The 25072-nt window shown below is 44.1% G+C and overlaps 1 protein-coding gene across 1 annotated transcript in view; it reads right to left on the bottom strand.

Annotated features, from left to right (window-relative positions):
- Window positions 1-1945: 1945 nt before the first annotated feature.
- Window positions 1946-25072, bottom strand: part of LOC127047581 (tyrosine 3-monooxygenase-like) — a 46328-nt gene continuing 23201 nt past the window's right edge. Inside the window, exons 7-12 of the mRNA XM_050946012.1 lie at window positions 21342-21477; window positions 18567-18636; window positions 14152-14208; window positions 9208-9303; window positions 4423-4556; window positions 1946-2105 (exon numbers count right to left, since the gene is read on the bottom strand). Of these exons, the coding sequence (XP_050801969.1) occupies window positions 1946-2105; window positions 4423-4556; window positions 9208-9303; window positions 14152-14208; window positions 18567-18636; window positions 21342-21477 (653 nt within the window). The remainder of the gene's footprint in view (window positions 2106-4422; window positions 4557-9207; window positions 9304-14151; window positions 14209-18566; window positions 18637-21341; window positions 21478-25072) is intronic.

The following is a 25072-nucleotide window of genomic DNA, read 5'->3' as shown; positions in this document are numbered from 1 at the left end:
AATACACTGTTTTGTTTTACATGCACCCAATCTAGGAAAAACAAGTTTATCAGGATAAGCAAAATATTCACCACAGGGAGTTCATCCATAGTTCAGTTTCAAGTCACAAGACATGTTTTACTTGGCTTTCAAGTCACCCTATGAGAGATTAACATGAAACAACTCAAAAGTGAACTATATATAGTTTTTTCTGTTTGATATTATCTGCTGCTAGCCTCTATCACCCTCATGTGGCACCATATGCTAGTTTTTCCATGGTTATTTTATGATGATGAAACAACAGCTATTGTAAGAGCAATGCAATTGGTCCACGTCATTTTGGGTCAAACCCTGCAGTTCTTCCTCTGTCCTTACACCAAATAAGGGTTAAAGAATTTAGTCCTTAAGAAAGTATGATCACTGCTGCTTTTGGAACAGCCTTTGCTGAATCATATGAGACTCTGACCTAGAACTTGCGTAAGGACAGCAAGTTTTGCCTCTTATGGAAAGAGCAACTTACCCCTGAAATCATGAATCAAATTCATCACTGTTGGAACTCCATAGGAGTGAATGAAGTTACACCAGGGATGAATCTAGACAATTGTCATTAAGTCTGCATTTTATCACAATAGTGCGCTGTTAAAAACACCAAAATCAGCTAAGGACTAGATTCTGCCATAGTAGTACCCTACTCCCTGAGTAGTTCTGCTGCAATCAATGGCCTTACTTGAAAAGTAAGGTACTCATAGGCATATGTAAGGGTAGGAGAAGCTGGCCCTATGTTATTTATTTTTCTCTCACTGCTCCAGGAACTGGAAAAGACAAGAGTGTGTGGGCGGCCCTGGAGTCCCTCCAAGGTAAGTGTGAGGCTTTGGACAAAACAGAGCCATTCCTTCCAAATATAGGTCTACTCTGAGCGCCAGCCAAACTCAAGTCTAAAATCCAAATTCCATCTCTCAGAGGGAATTCATGAACGAGACCCTATAGCCTGTAGAGTCCATCTATAGAAAATATTTTGATAACTCTTTCTCTCTGGCATTATCCTCCACCTATTTTTCCTTGAGCACATGGTTCAGTCTACAAAGCAAAACAACCAGTTTGATGAACATAATATTTTGATTTATTCAAAAATGATTTATTATTAGTCATCAAACATTTTTGCCTATGCCCCAATTGGCAAGAAGCAGACAGATAAATTACTACAAGATGTAATGAAACAAATGGCTCTAAAGAAAAAGTAAGTAAGTAAAGGGAGGTAGGTGTGTGTGTGTGTGTGCGTGTGCGTGTGCGTGTGCGTGTGCGTGTGCGTGTGTGTGAGAGAGAGAGAGAGGAAAGTAAATCCATAGCAAACGTAGGGCTCTTGTGAATGGCACTAAATTATCTACCAGAATAAGAAGGCTGCTAAATGAAGTGACAGTCTCAAATAGATACCATGTACAAGTTCAAGCCCTGATCCTACAAATATTTTCTACAGGGCAGATTGAGGGGACTATGCATGGTTGCCAGTATTATACATCTTAGTAACTGTTTGCAGAACTGAGCTCCAAAAATGTACGGATGATATTTTCAAGCAATTATCAGCCCTGATTGTTTGGGGTCATTTAATTGGCAAACAAAAGTCACATGTCTGAAAAGTTGTGTCATTCAATGAGATAGCCCTAGAAAAGTGGCATGGGTTTCTATATATCAATATAACGCAATAAAGGGGACAGCAGTAGATAAATATACTCCACTCAATACTAGCTTATATATTGCCTATCAAAAGTAGAATACTCTGTTGTTTGTCACTGAAACATACTATAACAAGTAATGAATGTGGCTAAGATTGTGTAGCTTGACTCACTGAGGTGATTAGACTGACTCAGCTACTCATGAGTTAGGATCTTCAGACACACAGTTTCACCACTAGAAATGAGTAAGTTCTTGAGTTATTTGTACACATTTCAGCACCAGCTAAGACTGGCTTTTAAGAAATGTTTTCAAGGGCACAGCAGAGGTTTTTCAGCTCCTCTTTCATTTGACTGAGCCTGTTCTTGATTTTCTGAGGTGTATTCAGAACCTCTATGCTGCAGGTGAATGGATCATAGTGAAGAGAAAAAGGCTTCTTGATCTTCAGAGCATATTTTCTATAGGGGTGGGGGAAGAATATAAGAGATAGGTAAATGACATTTGAACCTGCAGACAAAACCCTAAACGTAAAACCTGTAGGGCCTTATTTACCACTATGTTACTCCTGTTTCACATTAATAGCAGTCATTTATGTCAATGTTTCCATTTAGAATTTATATAATTATAGGGGGAGCTGAAGCAATCCCTACATTTAGGTTACCTAACACCTTCCACCATGAAGGATTCTTGTGAAGCTTTTCTTTTTTGAGATGCTGCAAAACCTCCATTGTAGGCTTTTGAAATTTCGACTGGATAAAGCCCTGAGGCCAGAGAATTGCCTTTTCATTGTTCCGTAACATTCTCTTCAGATTTAACAGAGATTTACACTTTCGAAAAATCACCATTTTTCTTCAGTCAGATGAGTAGTCAGCAACATTTTGGCAGAGTGCGAAAATAGCTGAACACTGTAACCTAAGGTGAGACCTAAATTGCTGTCACTACCTCAATAGCAGACTGTACACTGGGAACCCTTGGAAAAGATAGAGTCTCTAGGAGGTTGGGGGAAGGGAGCTGGAGTGGACTTTCTTTGAAGAATTCCCCACCCTGACCCAGCACATGTCCACAGCAGCTTCTTACCCACCCTTATAACCAATAGCTGCCTTCTCCTCCTGCCAGCTAATGTGCTGATGGTTCAGTGTTCAAACACTGCTAAAAGCGGAGGAGGGCATTGTTACACAATAGGATTTTTTATGACCTTTAAAAAAAAAATCTAGGAAATTATATCCCCCCCCCCCCGACATACCCTGTTTTATAAGAGTGTTACCTAGATTGCACTCTAATGTTATGACAGAACTTAGGTTGACTGTGAATTTTAATTCTGTTCCCTTGTGCTTACACATTTGGGACAGAAGGATGGCCTTGTGAATAGGCACTGACTTCCTCATTTCCTGGAGGGTGCTTAACCTTCACGACATCCCAGGCCCCGTCCCTTCCCCCAAGGCCCCACCCGACCCTGCCTCTTTCCACCCCTGTTCTGCCCCCTCCCCCAAGGGCACCTCATAGACAATTGGTACCTTCCCATACTGGGGGGCGGGCACGATCTAAAGAGGAAGTCCCATGACCAGTCACATGTCATCCCCCCTGGCGACCCTCCCCCATGCCCAGCCCAGGTCACATGTTACCTGTGTGTGTTGTGGGGGGGCACTCTGTCATCCCTCTGCACCTTCCCCTCCCCCCCAGGAGGGAGCTCGGGCAGGGAGTGGGAGGGAGTCATTCCAATGCCACCCCTCCTGGTCGCTGCTCTGCCTGAGAGAGCCTGGCTGTGGAGGTGGCTCCGCTCCCTGCCTGGGCTTGGCTGCTGGGGACCATGGTTGAGCAAGCCGAAAATGTGCCGGGGATGGGAGACTCTGGATTGCTCACCCTCGGTCCCTGGCACCCAAGCCCGGGCAGGGAGCAGAAGCTGCCTCCCCAGCCAGGCTGAGCAGGCTATGTCAGGCAGCTGCCAATGCCGGCCTGCCATGCTGCAGATCAGCATCCCAGCAGCTGGAGGAGGGGTTGGCTTGTCCCACTCCATCTGTTCCTGGTCCCTTACCCCTTCCACTTCCCGGCATCTGGGGCATGCATCACCCAGCCTCTCCCCCACCTCATCCTGCGTCCCCACATGCCATCAAACAGCTGATCAGGGTAGGTGAGAGGTGCTGGGAGGAGAGGGGGAGGAGCTGATTGGTGGGGGCCTGTTGCTGGTGGGAGACACTGGGGGAGGGAGGAGAGGGAGGAGGAGCCCACTGATGTATGCTGAGCACCCACTATTAATTTTCCTTGGGTGCTCCAGCCCAAGAGCACCCATAGAGTGGGCACCTATGGCCTTATGGTAAAGCCCCTTAACAGGGCTACAAGAGATCTAGCTTCAATTCCTGATTGCCACAAACTTCCTGTGTGACTTTGGGAAAGTAATTTTATGTCTCTACCTCTCAGCAACAGAACCTACCTCAGAGAGATGGTGCAAGGATAAATGTGAGTAAGGCATTTTTTGGATGTTGGGGTTGGGGGCTGGCTAGGTATGTAGCTGGAGTCTTATATGCAACTATTGCTTTTAAAAAGCAGTATTTTTATTTATTAAAAAATGTGCAGATCATGTGTGTTCTGAATCAGCCACCGTATTTTATGGAATGAGGATGTATCTAGCTTGATACTGTAAATGGAGCCCAGCTTCTAACCTTAGCTCAGCTACCAGATCGGGCAGGGGTGTAGTAGTGCCTCCTGTGCATTGGAGATTAGCATTTGGCCCAATGTATTTATCTCAATGAAAAGAATGTGCATCAATGACATACTCACTGGAGTTTGGCCGTGGCATCTTCAAAATTTTCTGCTACAAAATAGACGGGTTGGAAGGTCTGATCCTGATATGGATGAACTGCAGTCAGTTCAGGATCAAACGGTTTGTGCTCAGGCTTGTTTGATAAAGCATACTTTAAAAACAAAAAACAACACAAAAGGTTAGAATTTGTGCATAAAGACATAACAAAATAAACATCCATTGTACTGATTAAGAGTCTAAAGTGCCTTTGGGATGGGGCAAGATAAATTATGAATAGGATACTACATTTACAGTTTAAAGTTTATTTTCATATTTGTTCACTAATACAACACACATGGAAAAGAAGAGGTTTCATGCATTGCAACAATGCAGGGTGGGCATACCGTAACCCTTTTCTAGAATGAAATTCAGGGTGTGAAGCTCTTTAAACATTGATTCTGAAATGTTAATAAAGAAGGCAAATGCAAGTCAGATATAAATACTAGGTAGGGAGTTGACAGAAAAAATGTCAAAACAATAATCCATTTTACCAAGGTGGATATGGATGGCATACTCTGGCTCTCTATCATTCAGAGCCTGATGGCATCATCTCTGATTTTGAGCTAACCATCTAGTTTTGAGTCACTTGCCTCTTATCACATAATGATTTGAAATTTCTTTCTAAATGCTAGAGTGCTATGAAGTCTTTGACTGTGCAGGTCTCTCCAAACCAAGTGAGCTGTGGGTGAAGCTCCTGGTTTCAGTAACACAGCTGTCCCTTCACCTCACAATCTTCAAATTTTATTTTTAAAGTCCCACCAACTTATTTAATGAGCAATAAATTATGCAACAAGCTCATGGCGATGAAAGAACTGAAGCTCTATTAAACATATTGAGAGGCCACCTTTATGTTCTAAGGTATGGCTGTTTGTCTTCAAGCCATATCCAGGAACAATCCTCATGCCTGCATTCCTGAGTCTCTAGTCTTACACCAGTATTTGTTCTTCCTGACATCTTATCCTCTTTCTCCAGTTCCACTTAGCCTGTTGCACAACCAACCTGTAGCAAAAAGGTGTGGCCACCCTTGGAGACTGACAGTGAGGGATGGTCAGATGCCCCCTACTGGGCAGAACCAGGAAAGCCACACTCACCACACCAGAAGCAGAGGGTTGAGAGAGGAACAGGAAGTATAAAAGGTGGACCCTGCAGCTCAGTTGGGTTGCAGCCACCAAGAGAGATGGACATGTTCTCTGGTCCCATTCAACACCTACGTGCAACCACTAGGTGAACTGGTCAGATGGCATGAACTCACGAACAACAACATGCAGAGGACACAGAACTCTACCTATCCTTCACCACATAGAATCATACCACTACCATCAAGATGGCCCGGTGCTTGGATGAAATCAGTTCATGGAAAAGAACAGCTGGCTGACACTGAACCTGAGCAAAGCTGAGGTGATGCTGGTGGAACATTTGGAAGAGTGTACTGCTACAGGGAAGTCTCCATTAGATCCGTTGATAACTGAATAATTCAATCCAAAGTTTAGGAGTACTCTTGGATTCTTCACTGAAACCAAGCTCTCATATAGCAGTATCCATGAATCATGCTATCTATCAGCTCTGGTTGGCTAAGACACTCTGTCCCATCCTAGGGGACAGTGACCTGGCCTCATGTATTCACACCTCAGCTGAACTACAGCACTGCAATATATCTGGACATGAAGCTTTCAGCACCAAGGAAGCCCTAACTAGTTCAGTGTGGCCCAGCAACTCTCCTCCTGCAACATAGACTACTGCGAGCACATCACATCCATCTTCTGCTCTCCACACGAGTTTCTAATAGAATTTAAATTCAAGTACAAGGTCTCAGTCTGTACCTTTATGGCACTCTGTCACCTGGGCCCAGGATACTTAAAAGACCACCTAGTATCCTGGGATAGAAATCAGGGTCAATAACTACACTTCTTTGACATGACAGAATTCTCTACAATAAGGGTAAAGATTGCTGGAGCTGGAACTTTCTCAGGGGCTCATTTGAGAACCTCACCATGCCAAGTATTAAAGGCCAACAGAAACCTCACCGCCTTTCACCCCAAGAACAAGGTGCATCTCTTTGACCTTGCCTTCTGTAACATAAATACAAAGCAACATGTATATTTTAAAAATATCCCCTGGGATAGAGAATGAGAGAATACACACAGATGTTAGTCGAATTACTTAATGAGATACTGGAAGGCACTCAGAGACTACAGTGATGAGCGCGGTATGAGAACCTTGATAGAATAGAATGGTTGAATGGAAGCAGTTCATCTTAAAATGAAGTAGCAGCAGTTCGCAGGGAAAGAGTTTAAACATCTCAGAATGATTCTACAGTTCTTAATGGGAAAATTAGGCAGCAATACAAATTGCTTGCCTTCTACGTTCAGTTAAAGGGCAGATGTAACTTTAGCCTTTACAACCAAGTTCGTATTCTCTCACCACAGACCTAGCCTTAGGACTTGACTGGATTTCTCTATTGTGATTAATCACTTAAAGGAGATTTCAAGCTCTGTCAACATCTCTAGAGGCCATGCTGAAAAACTACTAGTTAACCTTTGCTGAGCTTCTGAACTTTAACCTAGGTGCCTCAAAACATACGTATTTGGAGACATGAGCACCAATATCCTTTATTACCCTGCTTAACATTGAAATAAATTAGATTTAAAGCTATAAAGTATTCAGGTATATAAGGGGATTAAAACAAAGGTTGATCCTTGCTCCATATTCAATTTTGATAATGGATCTGACAGGTTTTAAAAGATAAATAAAATCAGCGATGAACTTTATATTTGTTGACAATGCATATGGTGAAGACAGAGGGAAGTTAAAGAAAATATCAGTAGCCTGCAGACTTTATCCGAAAACAAGTATAAGTCTAAACCAAATATAGGGTAACTGAACATAATTTGTGGAGATGCACGTTGATCTTTTGGTTCAAAGCGAGAAAGTCCAATATTATATGTGTAGGTTCTGTACCTCTATAATACCATTTTAAAATATGGTCATGCACAAGATCACACTACCATATTCATGGGTGGATCTAGGCATTTTGCTGCCCCAAGCACTGCAGGCAGGTTGCCTTCGGCGGCTTGCCTGTGGGAGGTCCGCTGGTTCCGCGGCTGCAGCGGACCTTCTGCAGCCATGCCTGCGGGAGGTCCAGAAGCTGCGAGACCAGCGGACCTCCCGCAGGCAAGGCGCCGAAGGCACCCTGCCGGCCGCCCCCGCGGCACCAGCAGAGCACCCCCTTGCGGCTTGCTGCTCCAAGCACGCACTTGGCGTGCTGGGGCCTGGAGCCGCCCCTGACCATATTGTAACAAAGACACACATACTTCTATACTAGTGTTAATGAAGGAACTGTTCCCTGCAGACCATAAGGGAAAGCTCTGCAAACCATGCACCATTCAGTTTGGAAACTGAACCCTGCAGTCTAGTTTGCAGGAGTTAGGAGCACACCAGTCCCAGAAGACTCACTGCCCTCTAGTGAATAACAGGCAGCAACACAGGCTTAATGTCAGACAGCCACGCTTCTGTCTGCTGGGTTTTGATCTGTCAAGGCATCTGTGGTCATCTCTACCAAATTCACAGTCCATTATGGTCAATTTCACAGCCATGGAATTTGAAAATTGGTAAATTTCATGTTTTCAGATGTTTAAATCTGAAAGTTCATGGTGTTGTAACTGTGTGGGTCCCTACCCAAAAAGGGATTGTGGGGTTGGGGGTTGCAAACCTGTTGTAGGAGGGTCATGGGATTGTCACCCTCACTTCTGTGCAGCAACCACAGAGCTTCCTGCAGCGGCAGGAGGTTCCTGGAGGTGGAGGTGGGTCTGAGCTCTGCCTCCCCCCCAGAGTAGCTGTGCAAGGGAGTGACAAGACCTGTCCCTTTCCTGCCCAGCTGGAGCTAGGAGCCCCCTTTGCTGAGGCATTTCCAGCAGCACAGGGAAGATTAGACAAAACTCCACAGGTCTCCTCCAGCTATAGGAACCTTTGGGGCTGCTGCCCAGTCCCAGAGAGTGTCCTGCAACAGGAGAAGGCACTCGGAGGTGGGTCTGGTCTCCCCCCACAGAGCAACTGTGCAGGAGATGGACAAGTCCTGTCCCTTACCTGCCCAGCCAAGCACGGAGTCTCCTTTGCTGGGGTGCTCCTAGGAACAAGGGGACATCAGATTTCACAGGGAAGCACTTATTTCATGGTCCACAATGCATTTTTCATGGCTCTGAAAATGGTAGGGCCCTAGTAATCTCTGAGCCAGTTTTAAACAGGACAGGGCAACTGTGCAGCTAATCTCTTTAAACAAGGTTTTTCTAGTGACCTGCAATACAGCTGCAGTGAACTTCAGACTGTCGCATATCCTTACTGACTTATTTTGAGGGCAGGTTACTGGCTCTCTGCCTGGTTACTACTGATGCCATCAAATGGCTGGGCACGTTGTGCACATGCTGAGAGAGCCCAAGCTTGTACTGGTGAAGGTCCCGTAAGGAGACAGTCTATTAGTTCATAAGTATAGTTAGTTTTCATGGCTATGTGGACTATTTAGTTGAAAGACAGACAACACTATAACTTTTCTATTCACATTTGTGATGGCTGTTGTAGGAGAGAAGGGAATATCTGAATTTCTCTAGGGTGGGAGGAGTGGAGAAGTGAGGTTCTAAACGTGGTGATCAAGTGTTTTTTTAAAATGATCCTCAGAATATTTTGATGTCAGAAAACATTCATTAACTTTTCCCACAAATGTTCGAAAATGGATTATAGGAATCAGTCAATAATAAATACATTTTACTTACCACAAGCTCCCCGTAAGATGAAAGGAGTCCTGCCCCATAAGCTTTGATGGATCCATTTTGTTTGCAGAGACCAAACTCAATAGTAAACCAATAGAGCTGATAACCAAGAACAACTAATCAGTTTGTGAGAACCATAAACTAAACTACTAATCGCCTCCCTTTTTGTTCATTTGACTTGTGCCCTATCTTTCTTTGGTTTCTTTTCTCCTTATTACTTTTCTTAATTTCTATTTATATTTAAGCATTAAGTTTGTATATTTTAAGAAAATATCCTTACATATTTATATATTTACATGTATATATATGTAAATTTATGTACTACTTGAGCAAAATGAGATAGGAAAGGTCCCTTCCCTTCCATTCTCTGTATGGCACTATTAGCAGAAATTTGAAATTATCCATCCCTTAGCACTAACATTCACTTTAAAATTAAGGCCATTCCATCTTTATCACATTACAACAGACAGCAAGGACAAATACCTTATGGCTGCCCTTGCAAATTGAAGTAGTTCCACATTAAGTGCTGGATTATGACCCAGCCCTAAAGATCTGCTCAGGAGAGTAAGGGAATTAGGACACTTTACCCCTCTGCAACCCTGTTAACACTTCACACATTGCAGTTTCAGACATGGGGAAGCTGGGGGAGGGAGGAAGCAGGGCCTATCCACTCAGTACCTTTCCCCAGCAGAAGGGCAAGGAGGGGTGGAACCTATAACCTGCCCAAGAACAAGAAACAACAGGGAAGGAAGGAATCATATTCCCAATGTGGATCTGTGTCACAATTCATCTCAATTCATCTGAATTCAATTCAATTCATCACAATTCATCTGAATGCCCTCCTTCTGGGGCATTCAGCTATGCACTTCCTGTTACACAGGGCTGAGCCCTAAGTTTCAATCAAGACCTACGTGATTTGTTTAAAACATTCCACTTAAAGAGTTGCTGATACTTCACAGAAGAGTATGAGACTATTCTACCAATATATCTTGGTTTCTTTGATCTATATCTTCATAGTTCTCTGACTTGTTATTAGCAAGGCCATTTACAATTTAAAAACCCCAAACAACAAACAGGCAAACAAAGAAACAAACATCCAAGATTGTTGTTCCTTAGGGGTTTTCTCTTCTAACTACTTTATATACATTTCAAATGATAATACTCCATTTGTGATGTTCTAATCATGTAGGTTCTTTTTATTTTCTAAAGGGGATCTTTTCCCATTCCTCATCTTTTTAGTATAGGATCTCTTTGGTTGGCTCCCTAGGGATAGGAAGGTGGAATGGGGTGCCCCATTCTTCCTGTAAGTACCCCATGCCACTTCTGTGATGCTAAGTGAGTGAGGATCTTGAATCTTGACACTCACAGCTATAGTGTGATATATAATATGATACTGTCTGGGCAGTGAGTTCAAACATGAATGCTGACAACTTTCAATCTATCCTGCTCTCACCCAGCTGTGTAGAACTGGACACATGTTCAATCTAAATATTAAGAACTGAATAGACGAAGGAATCAATAGTGGTTCAGAGTTAACTTTAGTAAAATCAATCGCATAACACTTAGCAGCACTTGTTAATTACATTAACTAGATAGTCCTCACAATGGTCCTATGATATAGGCATTAATAGCCCTGTTACAGGTGGAGAGACGGAAGCAGGCCAACTAAATGAGTTAACCAACATGACAGAGAGAGAGAGAGAGGTATCAAAAATAAGAGGGAATGAAGATATTCCTGGCTCCCAAGACCTGTGCTCTGGGCACTAGACCATACATCTCAGTTGGGAGGCAATTAAGAGCCAGCTTGTTATATATGGAGATATACCTATCTCAGAGAGCTGGAAAGGACCCTGAAAAGTCATTGAGCCCAGCCCCCTGCCTTCACTATCAGGACCAAGTACTGATTTTGCCACAGATCCCTAAGTGTCCCCCTTGAAGACTGAACTCACAACCCTGTATTTAAGCAGGCCAAAGCTCAAGCCACTGAACTATCCCTCCTCCCCATGAGTGCTGTGACAGCAGCACTCATGCCTCAGCATGAGCCTGATTCCACAAATGGTCCCACTGACTTCAGGAGACATCTCATGGAGTAAGGTCAGCAGGAGGAGTCAGAATGTGTCTCTATGTGATCTGGTGATTTAGAGCCAGATTTTGGACTCCATATTTCCACTGATGAGCCAGGAGTCTCAAGAGTTGTCCCATCAACGTTAATGGGACCACTTGGATGAGTGACGTAAGGGGTTCGCAATCTGACCCAGAGTTTGCATCACTTTATTAGACAACCGTAAAAAACTAAAGAGAATGAATTTGTTCCCTCACAGAGCTGAATTCCCAAGTACTGGCGTAAATGGGATCTAGGGACAACGTAGCTCTTTTTCTCCCATTTTTGCTCACCCACAAAGAGGCTTTCTCAGATGTGCCATAGATTCCTGAGATGTTTGGGGGAGGGTGGCAGTGTGGCTCCTGCCATGGCATTTTATGGGATGCCTGGGCTCCTGTGTTTCATAGTAGGTGCCACAGAAGAGTTAAAAGGTTTATGGGGCACTTTGCTCTCAGTCTGCATCCTGGCAAACATGGCTGAGCAAATCTTCTCCAACAGGTGACTGGAGAAAGGGATATTAGACAGGCTCACAACCCCTGAGCTATTATTGGTGACCCTCTCCTGGTCTGCAACAAAGAGACTGAGAACTGCAGGGTTTGCAAAGATATTTGTGGGCTCATCATAGAGGGGCAGGAGGGGCTGCAGGAGCTGCTTGTATAAGAGAGGGTTAGAAGGATTCCTCTGCCTCTAGTAGAGCTTTCCTTAGACTAGTAGTTCACCCCGACACAGCTGATTTACTCCTGGTGCTCAAAAATCATCTTGATGAGCAAGTATGTGCCTTTGGAATAGGCCAGGTTGCGTAAAAGAGGACTGCCCAAAGGATTCAGGGGGCCTGGGGCAAAGCAATTTCAAGGGGCCCTTCCATAAAAAAAAGTTGCAATACTATAGAATACTATATTCTTATGGGGGCCCCTGCAGGACCCGGGGCCTGGGGCAAATTGCCGCACTTGCCCCATCCCCCTCTGGGTGGTCCTGGCATGAAATGGTAGGTATTCCTAAAAGAATGACCCAGGGTGCAGCTATACTTCAAAAATAGACCCACATCAGCAAGTCTCAGAGCTTGGGTCAGCTGAGTCAGGCTCAGGGGGCTTGTGTGACTGGGTCAAAAATAGCAGTGAAGATGATTGGACTCAGGCTGGAGCCTGAGCTCTGAGACGCTCTCTCTTTCCTGGGTTTCACAAGCTTCAACCTGAGCCTGGATGCCTACACTGCTATTTTTAGCACCGTAGCATGAGCCCTGTGAACCCAAGTTAGTTGCCCTGGGCTCTGAGACTCATTGCCGTGGGTATTGTTTTGCAGTAAAGACGTACCCCCAGGGTGTTTCATTACGAGGCCAGAACCCCATGCAAGTCAGTGGAGCTATCCTCATTTATACCAGCTTGCCCCTGGTCTTCACACCACCTCCCTATCCTCAAATTACATAGGTCAGCGTGAGGTGATAGTATGTTATCATATCAATACACTCAGAGTTTGCAGGTTCAAACTGAAAACATCTCTGGCCAGTGTAATTTAAAATGTGAGTTCACTAAGTGGTGATTCTCATTAGCAAGGAAGTATCCCCACTATACACGCTGTTCCAGAGCCCCTGTTCTTTCCACAAGAACTCGCACTCCTGGTGCAGGAATTTGATCACAGGAGAGCAGAGGATATCTTTTGTGGGCTCTCCTTGTTCTTAAAGTATTGTCCATCCCAGGACTAAGTGATGTAGTATATGATAGTCCAGCCTTCCTTACAGTAGTCGTACACAACTCCCACAGGCTGACATTTAGGGCCATTGGCTTTGGGGGCCAGTAACTATTTTTGCATGGCAAGAAGCCAGGCAATCATGTGGTGCTTTCTGCTATGTGGGCCCTGCACTACTCAGATTGCAGGACAGTTGTGAGGAGCTTGGACTGGGCAGCCTGGTAAAGTGAGGCCACCTGTGAGTTTGTATTGTGGTTTAGCCCTGGAGCTCGATTCCCTAATGACTAGGGCTGCTGGCTAGGGGACAACCGCAAGAAAGACCTTGTGGAGCAGAACCTCAGCTGCTGAAAAGCCTCACTGACTTCAGTGGCGATGATGTTGTCTTACTCCAGCTGAGGTTTTGGTCATGTAAATAAATATAACTTCTGCTGTCTGAAATGAAAAGTGATGAAATAAAAACACCTAGTTTTTAGATAGCACTTTTCACCCATGGATTGCAAAGCACTTTAGGTAGTACATCAGTATCATTATCCCCTTTTCACAGAGGGGGAAACTGAGGTTCAGGGAGGTGAAATGACTTGCCTGAGATCCCCCAGAAGCAGAGCCAGACTAGAACCAGGTTTTCTGAGTTCTAGAAGGGCTCTATCTGCAAAGCCATGCTGCCTACAGAGTAATAGCTACCTTGAGACTGCTTTTGATAGTTCTAGTGTTTGCAACTGTAGTGCCTATGTGGATCATCACAGCTAGTTGCTGGTTTGTGCTCACACAAAAATAAACTCTTTTTCAATGCTGGTTTAATTTAATAGTAGGATGCAGGTAATCTGACCTAGTAGTTGGGGTGATGTGAAGCTGGAAGTGACTGGTGACTTTTCTGTGACTGAAACTGAATGAAGACCCTGATTCAGGAAGACATTCAGATTCAGGAAAATAGTTAAACACTTGCTTAAAGTTACGTATGTGCTTATCTGCTTTCCTGAAGAAGGATGGACTTGAACGTATGCTTCTGCCCTTTCCTGATCTGGAGATACAGTTCAGAGACGACTTTTGTGATGCCTCCATTTTGGGTACTCAACTTGAGACACCTGAAAGTGAACACTCAGTATTTTCTCAAAATCAGGGTCCTTGTATTTTATCTCTGGTGTTAAAGTGTAATCTATACTTACTGTTGCCAGTTTTTCAATCTCAGCATCAGATGATCCAAGAGAAGCCAGTCCAATAGCCTAAAGCAAGTAGACAATGTTGTACTTGTGTTAATGTTTAGCCAACAGGAGAAAGACAGAGATAGAGGAGTACTATCTCATTTCTAGCATGAAATAGTCATTGCTATTTGTCAACCAATATGTCCTACAGGAGTTTCCAGGATACCTTTGTCTCGCTGCCCCATCTACACAGCAGAAGGAACCCGATTTGTTGATCATTAAAACTGTTTAATTGCATGTAGTTCTTGGCCTAATGTTGACCAGCTCTTCACCTAGTTTTGACTCAAGGCACATGCCCTCTCTCCCCAAACAAAGAAATCTTGTTACATGGCCAAGGTCTATATGGCCGGATGACACCTCCAGCTTCTCCCATTGCATGGCCTGGCAACATACAAATAGTCTCTTTCCCACCCTGCCAGACCCCTTTCTAGCTCCTATGCCAGCTTCACTCACTGTCCTTGATGCCCATCTGCCAGCCTAGCCACCCAGCCTTGCCTTTTCAATTGCTTCCCCCTTACCCTCTCTGCCTCCCTATCTACATTTCTGGATTCCCTTTCCTGTTCTCTGGTACTCTTCCTGCCTCCTTACTGTCTTTCCTATTATTTTCTTCTCCTCTCTTCCTAACTGTTCCTCTTTCCCCCTCAGCTACAAGACCCATTCTGGAATTCTCCATCTTCAACCCTGACTGTACAGAAAAGAATTCAGCAGCATGTTACAGGTGAGAATGAGTGAAGTGGTTTGGATAAAAAAAAGAACCGCTGTCCCCTTAGCATCAGAAAAATAACCAAAAACTTGAGCCAAACCTTATCTGAGATTGAAAAAGTTTGCTTCTTCTGTCTTGTATCAGTGATATGACCCTACAAACTCGATTGTGTTTTCTGACTGAAGGAGTGAGAGCAGCAGAAATGGCTCTCACTACAAAGAATCTGTGTGAGTAAGGAAGTAACATGCCTCATGCCATACACGTCATACAGTCAGAACTCCAATGGGTAAGGAATCTCTGCTGCTGCTGCTTCTTTCATGTTAAATCTACATGCAACCACTAGGTAAATGGGTCAGATGGTGTGAACTCAAGATCCTGCAATATGCAAATGAGACACAGCTCTACCTATCCATCACCACATATGACCACAATACTGCCATCAAGAGATTCCAGTGCTTGGATGAGCTCAGCTCTTGGATGGAGAACAGCTGGCCGAAGCTGAACCTGAGCAAGATGGAGGTGATGTTGGTGGGCAGAGGAAAGTATTTTGAAGAGCTTGTAGCTACAGTGCAGTCCCTGTTGGTGGAAGATATACAGCATAATTGGTCAATTCAGTAGTAGTCTAGTACTACTCTTGGATGCCTCACTGAGCTGTCATATAGCAGCATCTGTGAGGAATGCTTTCTATCAGCTCCACTTGGTTAGAAAACTCCGTCCCATTCTACTTAGTGAAGACCTGCCCTCAGTGATTCATGCCTTCGTCACCGCTCAGCTGGAGTGCAGCACTGCGATATACCTGGCCATGAAGACTTCTGTGTTCAAGAAGCTCCAACTAGTTCAGAATGCAACAGCGTGTCTCCTCAGCAGTGCAGGTTACCACAAGCACATCACACCTGTCCTTACCTCTATCAGAAATCAGGACATGCAACATTGCCAGTATGGAAGCAGGGCCTGCAGCACAGCAATTCTCTGGGCAAGCTGACAAGCACAGCTTGCCGGTGCTAGGCTGACTGACTACACTGCCCGACTGTTTGCAGAGTCAGCAGGCTGGCTCTTAAGCCCAGCTGCAGCAGCAGTTCAGCGGCTGCTCAAAGCATTTGCCCATGGCTGTGATAGCTCCTGCTGGTCCCCAGCCCTGGTCTTGCCTTGACTCCAGCCCTGCCTGTGCCTTTCCTCACTCCAGATAATCCAGTTCTGACCCTTGACTCCGATTCCTGACCTCTGACTCCAACTCTGACACTTGGCTCTGATCGCTGGCCCTAGGCTCTGGCTACTGACTCTGGCTGTGACCCTTGGGTCTGGCCCTGGACTCTGATCCTTGGCTACGGACGTCTGGTCTAATGACTAGACCTGACTCTTGCTCTGACCATTGGGCATGACTCCTGCTCTGACCACTGGCTCTGACCGCCTATGTTCCTATCACATGACACCCTCTTTACACTGATTCTCATAGAATTTATGGTCTCAGTCCTTATCTTCAAAGTACTCCATGGCCTGGGCCTAGGGTATGTACAAGACCATCTAAAAGTCTGCAGGCAACAACTAGGCTCCCCAGGGCAGTGGAATTTTGGACAATTTGAGTCAAGCTCGTCTGTGCGGGAGACAGATCATTCTCCAGGGCAATCCCAATCTTTGGAGTGAACTCCCCCCTAGAGCAAAGGACCATCATAAACCTCACCACTTTCCAATCCAAGGTCATGGTGCATTTCTTTGTCCTGTCTTCTCGAACAAACACTGAGTAACAGGTGTATATATATTTTTAAAAGACATATGCTACCAAGAAAAGACACTCCACTACTCACACTTCTCCCTTTGGGGAGAGAAGGAGAGAACAAACAACATGTGACAGATGTGTAGTCACATGGCTTGATGGACTACTGGAAAATACTACATTGGTGAACACGGGTATAAAAACCTGAACAGAATCAAACAGACCTTGGTAATCTGAGCATAATACACCTCCAGCATTGCTTGAAATACAATTTACTTCATAATTTTACCAGCCCAATGGAAATTTGAGCCTGTTAAAACTGCCATTAAAGACAGTGGAAAGACTCCCATCAACTTCAGTGAGTGCTGGATTGGGCCTATTGGCACTTCAAAATACCACTACTGAACTCTTCAGCAGCAGAGTTGACAGAAGAATCTGCCTATTCCCTTGTATGATCCCCATTAAGCTAATTATATTATTTTAACAGTGGGAACAGCAATTCTCCGGAGCATCCTTACAGTTCAAGCCCTGGATACAGTGTCATAGTAACAAAAACAAAACAAGGGCATTTTTACCATTAATTTTCACATAGTGGATGAAATCAAGAAGAATTTCCATGACAGGAATTCAGCCATGAAAAACACTTGATGTCATTCACTTAAATCAGTGAGCTTTCATGAGCCTGCGTTCACTTTTCCATAACAGAGCCGAGCAAACACCAACAGAACCTGGTGGTTCTGAAATTACTATAGCGCCTTATTTTTACATCTTTTAATGGTTCTTTATTTCTACTATCAAGCAAAAGGGAGTGTTCTCCCCACAGGGCAGGGCAGGGCAGTCACAGGGCATTAGAATATTATATGATTCACTGCTTCAAATATGGTAATAACAAAAATGATGACCATGTGATAGCTCCTGCGTTTTCCCAGCCCTGGTCCTGCCTTGACTCCAGCCTTGCTCAAGCCTTTCTTCACTCCAGGTAATCCAGTTCTGACCCTTGACTCTGACTCCTGATCTCTGACCCTTGGCTTTGATCTCTGACCCTAGGCTCCATGACATGAAACCAACTGGTGGTCTCTTTCCAGAACTACTGGACAGGCGTCTATATCACAAAAATCCTGGCTTTTTTGTTGGTAGTCTCAGTAGAGGGCAAAGACTGATGGGGACTGCATGAGGAACCTTCTCATCCCTGGGAGGATCCCACCAGATCAAGTTTGAGGCACATTAATAACTCAGGGTAGGGGAAGCTTGTGCTGCTTTTTTCCATGCTGTACCTGTTCTGTGTTTAATTAGAGAACAGACTGGCAATCCCTAGAGATTGCAGTTTCCTAATTAGCCACAGAACACAGTTTTTCAGAAGCACTAAATCCACTTTGGGCCAGATTCTGATACTTTTCTATGGAGTAGCAGCTTACTCCACATGTAAGTCCCGTTTACTTTAAGGAGACTGCTCATGAGGTAAGGCTCTAATCAATATGAATAATGGTGTCAGAATATGGCCATTTATAAACAAGACAAAACTCTACTGAATGCCATGGCGAAGGACATACAAGAAGTACCCTGGCAGATTGAAATGAAAATGCAGGGACAGGATCAGCCTAAATTATTATGGCTCCTGTCTGTGAAACCCAGAGATGCGAGTTCCCATGCAGTATGATGGGTACCTTAAAGAAGAGACTATTCATTCTCAGGCAGGCCGTGCTTAGGAGTCTCCATTGCAACTGAAGCTTCCCTCTTCTTATTTCTGTTTTGGTTCTTATGTCCCCTAGGAGATACTGCCTGCCCTGCCCTGGGGTATATTTCCTCCAGGGTGTAGCTGGCACTCCCAATGCAAGAGAGTACAAATAACACCACTACCCTATACAGGTATAAATGGGGGACAATCAAACCTTCCAAATTAAAATAGCAAATCATATCTAGTCCCTTGTACTCATTGCTACTGAAATTACAGACAAGGTTCCTTACCTGTGAGAACTGTGCAAATTCTTTGTCTGCTAACATGGGAACATGACCCAACAATTCGTGGCAGCAGTCCCTGGAAAACAAGTCACTTTTCTCATGTAATAAAGCTTGTTTTATGTGAAAACCCCCCAAGTGCAATTCTAAGCAGGGCATAGCTGCTGTTTCACTACTATTCTGTCTCCGGCTCTTTGCACAGCAATTTCACATGGGCTAGATTCTCAGCAGGCATAGTTCAGTGAAGCTCCATTGGAGACATATATAAGGATACCACTGGAGTCAGACAGATGACAGCTGAGTATTTGGCTTTAGGTCTCTGCTTTCATTTTCTCTTATCCACTTGTCTGTGCTCTTTCCAAGCCTCCTACCTGTCCTGCTCTGTGTTATCTTCCTACTCTTGTCTTTAAGCATTCTTCCATGCTATGACTTAGAACTCCCTGGCTCCAGTAATCTGCTCAGATACCTCCTTCTTTACATGGACAGCTCTCCCCAAAATTTACTTCTTCCATGCAGCCTTTCATTGATAACCTTGCCAAGCCTTGAACACACATCATGAAAACAGAACTCCAATGGCCACAGCTCCCACTGACTTCATTCATACCTGTGTGTGCTCAGCAGCTTCTCCGAAAACCAGGCCACAACTACAGAAAAGGCCAGCCTTTTATCCAGTGCCTCTTGTACATATAATCTGTGTATGAACTCAGTTTCAAACTGTACTCCATGAGTCAAACTGAGAAGTGGTGCGAATGCTGATTTGAAAAGGGTGTGGAACTTGTGTGGAAAGGGTGTGGAACTGGTGTAGGTCTTGGAGAGGCAGAAGTGTGGGCTCATAGCAAGCAAAGCAACTAAGAAGAGGATGTAAGATAAGGCAGGGCAAGCCCTTCCTCCCCACCTACTCAATGTGTAAGTTATACTCACTTTCATCCACTCTTACCAATGTGTAACTTACCCCTCAATGTTCCTCCCCAATTATGTCAACTCTGAATTTGGCCCTTGTAGACTCATCTTCAAAGGTGCTGAGCAACCGCAACTCCCAGTAACTTCAATGAGATTGATAGGTGTTCAAAATCAAGCCAAGAGGCTGTGTCTAATTTACATTGTAAGCTTCTCATGGCTAGGCCCATATTTCCTGTGTCGTGGAAGCAGCCAAACATCTTCTCAGAGTTCAACAAATGGTCAACACAATAAGAATGATTAGATTAAACCAGATTCTCCCCAGTCTTTTCCTTCTCCAGACATCTTTGCAAAAGAAACAGACTCCCCCACTCATGGACCACTTCCACCTCTGCTTGCTTCTCAAATTATTTCACTCTGTGGACCATGTTGTGGTAATTGGGCCTACAAATTGATCCTAATTGTGAGCTCAACTATAAAAAGTGACTGAAAGGTCTTAAAATGTCACAATAACCTACAATAACAACCATGTTGATGGGCAAAAGATAATCAAAGTCCAACTCAGACTGTCATATAAGGTTGTTTATAAAAATTAGCATAAGTGAAAAAACAGAACTGAATTAGTCCAGGCAAAAAGAGTCTCTTGATAGAACTCAAGGACTGTGATAAACAAGAAAAGCCTGGTAAACAAGAAAAGCATGGGGTCTGAAAACTCATGAATCAAAATTTGTGTGTTGGAAATTAGGCCTAATTTGTAGATCAAATAATGAGTGAATGGGCTCATTCTGCCCATCATTTCCTTTTGGCGTCCTTAAAAAAAAAGAGAGAGACAGACCTTGAGGGAAAAGCTAATGGGCTGTGGCACTGGCTGATATAAGATGAGAGAAAAAGAAAGAGCAAGGTTCACCATCATGGCTGCCACCCTCACCATCTCCTGGAACCTTGGGCCACTTGCATCACTATTCTAAGAGGTGTCCTGACCAAACTAGGCCAGAGAGAAGGGAGCATACCTCATCCCCTCCCCCACTAGCTCTCGCTGAGTCCCAAACACCACCTGCCATGTGAGAGTCGGTTTCCCTTGCACACAACCTTTGTTTTTTCCTTCCCTACCTTATTTCTTCTCTTTCCTCTCTCTCTCCTTTTTCCTTCTGTCTGAGAAGAATCTGGCTGCATTTTTTTAACACTGCTGTAAGCCTGTGACCAGAGAGGGAGCTAAAAGCAATGCTCTAAACTGCCCGGCGATGATATGAGTTTGTCAGGTCTCAGAGTTGCTGGTAAGACTGTGTGAACTGCCTGTGCTTTTCCAGCAATGAGGTTGCAAGTGCTACTCAACCTCACAGACAAAAGCTGCTGCTTCCTTTGCTGTTCTCATCTTTCCCATTTTGTGCATGTCTTGTTTTGTCTTCTAGGAAATGGGATTGGACTTTAACAACAGCTACTAGACCAGCTCCAGCCCATCTCAACTAACTTCTCTTCTTCCCAAAAGAACAGTTATTCCCATCACAAAACCTGTCAAACAAAGGGACATTTCCTTCTAGAAACTCTCTCCAGCCAAAGTGAAAGGGAACAAGGGAGGGATGTTGTTAAAGTGAAAGCCTTACTTAATACTTTACATGTCAAATGCTTTACATTTTTCCTTCTTTTCTGTATCTTTAATAAAAGGTTTAAAGGATGTTTAATGGTGTTTTTGCCATGGTACTAAGCAGAGTGAGGTCTCTGTATGTCAAAGACCTTATTGAGCACTGAGAATGTTGGACAATGACTGGGTTACATTAACACCCTTGACTCTTTGAGGCCCCGCATTCCATCTAAATTAGTACAACCACCACTACAACGAAAGGCTCACGGACTGAGAACCACTGGATTGTGCCATATCATCCTACTTACGGTTCTGGAGAATGCGTAGGGGAAGAGGAATGCCTTATATACTGTGTGCTCTGAAAGACACGAAATGCCAGGCTGGCAAGGAAGTCACGAGGAGATAGCAGCCCTGCAGCCGGTCTCAGCTGAAAGCCTGTTCTTTCTGCAAAAGAAAACAACCCAGCAGGAAAATCTACTTTGAACATGAGAATTCCACACCATCCAAGCAGTTTGAAATTTCCTTTGCATCCATCTGTACAAGAACTTTCTTGTACAGATGGATAAGGAAAATGTCTGTTTATTTTAGGTACTAATATGGGCTCTATTACCATGGTATCTGAGTGCCTCACAATCCTTTGTGTATTTATCTTTCTAACACTTCTGTGAAGAAGGGCAGGGATATAATCCATGTTTTACAGATGGGAATTGAAGCACAGAGAGGTTAAGTGACTTGTCCACAGAGGAAAGCTGTGGCACAGCAGGAAATTGAAGCTGGATCTCCCAGGTCCCAGCCCACTGCCTTAACCACTGTCAGCTCTCTTCTCTTGTAATAATAAATGTCAGAAATAAACAAGAGTTTTGGATGATATGCACACCCTCTTGATTCAGGGCATAAGGCAACTTCCAGCTATTGGCTGCTCAGGAGGTATATTCCCTGCTTATACATTAGCCTGTAACTACCTACTGCAGGATTCTTACACCTTCCTCTGCAGAAGCTGGTGCTGGCTACTGTCAGACACGGCACTGAACTAGATGGACCTCAGGTCTAAGCTAGTCTGGTAATTCCTATGGTCCTGAATGGGCCTTTTATGACACAATCAACTTCAAGTAGTCAAGTTACCATATGGTATTATGTTGTGTTTCATTTATTTGGTATGCATGATTCAAAAGCAGAAACTGGATTTACACTGGCAGCACACTGCCACATATTTTTGGAGAGTGTATATTTGATTTTTGCTGTCTGTTGAAATCATTAGGGTGCAGCAGCAACTGAAACTACATGGGACCCCTACAAGGTAAGTAACAGGTAGGGTTACTCATTATGGGTAATTTGGCCCTTAGCCTTTCTACATTTTCATTTTAACATTCTTTTCAGAGCTGTCAACTCCTTTTTTCCATCTGATCTTGCACCTTTGTGTTTTATTTGTCTAAGTTTAAACTATAAACCCCTTTTGGCAAAGCCCCTCTTTTCTATGTGTTCAAAAAGCGTCATGTAAAACTGCCGTGCTTTAACAAGAGTCGATGATAATCTTTTTGAAGCCCCATATTCCAAATCTGTGTTGCATTCGCTGCTTTCATAAATACTGTTTCAGCTCTTATTTTAATTACTTTTATTGCATACAACTAAAAAAATAAAAGGACAGAAATGGCTTTATACTTGCTTTCCTAATTTTGTTTAAACAGAAGTGTTTCCCACAGAAACCAAGCTGTTCGCACAAAATGTTTTATGTTTCTTCCAGCATATCTGGTCTTGGTCTGTTTGGTCACTAGTTCTCTTTCTCATATAAAGACAATCTTCTGGGGGAAGAGGTAGAAGCCCCATCCCTAGAGACATTTGAAGTCAGACTGGACAAAGCAAGGAACACTCTTTCCCTGGCAGGATGACGACCTGGAGGAAAGGTCTTTTCCATCTTGAATTTCTATGATTTGTTGAGCCAAATTCAAAGACAGTGTGTAAGACGCATCATGTAAGCTACACAGTAGTAAGTACATGTGAATCTAAGAGTTTAGATTGTACTTGGACTACCTGCTTGTGCCAGGGTATCAGGAGGAGCTGGGAGAACCTACACTGGCTATTCAGAGACCTGTCATGGCATTTAGGCCCTGGCTATAGCACTGGGACTGCTCAGGACTAGCAGTGCACATGACCACAGCTCCACCTACAGCTGGAAGGAACTGCACACTGCCTCCCAGTATAGGTTATAGTGGTTTGCATGTCCCCACCGCATGCTATGGAATTCTGGGAGACACAATGCCTCCCAGAGCTCCTCTGGGGAAGTGCAGCTGTTCGCCACCCACAACATGGGCTGGATTCCACCCAAGGTATTTGAAAATAAGAGGTACGCCTTATGTACCCTAATCCCACAAGATGGCTCACTGACATGGGACTGGCTGTGGCAGCTGCTGCAGATCTTGCAATGGTACTATTAGACTCCGACTTAGAGTGAGTTTGTACCAAAGGGAACTGACAGCAACTGCAACTCTCACAATGCCCTAAAGAGGAACGCTGTGTGATAAGGAGACTCTAAAGTTAGAATTAATGATGACAAGAAGGTATCGAAGGATATAGATTCAGCCTGGACCCAAGTATCTTATCCACCACTATATGAGTCCAGCCATAAACAACACGGGTTTGTAGAACACTCTGAATTTCCCACCCCTGACAGATATTTGCAGAGTTTTCTAACTGAAGACTTTTTTTTATCACACTTTTGCCCAGAACAACTTGCATGTTGGCACATGGAAATAACTTAGGACCACAATCTAGAGCAGATGTGGATAGTCACAGGCATCAGTAAACTAAATCTAACTGTACACATACAAAGAGTGAGCACCAGTAGATCCTTACTTTTCCCTAATCTCCTTGCTGCTGTTATCCCTTCTGAAGTGAGCTAGGACTGATAAAAAAATACCAATATCAGTCACATTCAGAACAGTATCCCAAGACCTATTTACAAAGCTAGAGCTCCCTGCTGACTACTGGCAGTAAAACACACAGAGAAGAAACATCCCCGATTCCTTGCCACCATCCAGAGATGCTCCGATATTATGGTGAGCGCAGGATGCAGGGTGGGATAGACAGGAAGAGGGGAGAGAGAATACTAAAACAAGCCCTAAATTGGTCAGGGACAGATATGGTTGCCATGTATACAAAGGAGAGGCTCAATGGAGCAGAAAAAGAAGAGAGAACAGAGAAAGAGCTAGGTGATGGGTGAAGCCTGGAGGTTTGACTCAGGGAGTCAAGGAAAGACATGGTTGGACCCACTGTGTGGGATTTTCCAAAATTAACGATAATCAATGAAACAAAATGTCATTTTACCTACACAGTGAGGTATGATATTCCCTTAGTTGGGATTGGGAATGTTGTGATCCACTATTATTTTAAATGATTCTCTTTTTTCTTATATCGAATAAACTTCTCTTAGCTAAGACACTTTCAAGTCTTACTTTTTTTCAGGACAATTTCACTGCAGCATGTTTTCAAAGGGAAACAGCCTCTGACCGCTGGTGAGAGGCAAATGATAAGAAAAAGACAAGTGACCTGGTCTAAGACATCTTCCAGACACTGGCTGTGATAAGTAGGGGTCTGGAAGAAGTCAGCTGAGCAGAGGCAGTGGCAGGAATAGGACATGAAGGTAACAACAAAGGTGTGTTAAGAAAAACAATGTGTATTATGAACCTGATTCTGACCACATGTTCACTAGCTCTACATTATGTCAGCAACAGCAAATCTCTAAGACTGCTTTGCCATCTTGGAATTTCTGGAGGGCATTGTGCTCCAGTTCCCCCTCCTCTTAGCCCTGGCAATGCCGTCAGCCCACTCAGAAATGCCTACTATTCCTGCTGTTGGGTGGGTCGATGACATAGTTCTGGCCTTTCCAATTTACACCACTGAAGGATTTCTCCACATCTGGAGAGATGTAGCTGCACTACAATCCCTGGCTGCACTAGCAATGCAGCTGTCCATTCCCTTTGTGCTGCTAAATCAACACAAGGATCTGGCCCAATATACGTTAGTCTCTAATTAAAATGACAAT

Source organism: Gopherus flavomarginatus, chromosome 1 (assembly GCF_025201925.1).
Source record: "Gopherus flavomarginatus isolate rGopFla2 chromosome 1, rGopFla2.mat.asm, whole genome shotgun sequence".
Taxonomy (NCBI): Eukaryota; Metazoa; Chordata; order Testudines; family Testudinidae; genus Gopherus; species Gopherus flavomarginatus.
Note: the sequence above shows the minus strand (reverse complement) of the source record. Positions and strands in the feature narration are given on the sequence as shown.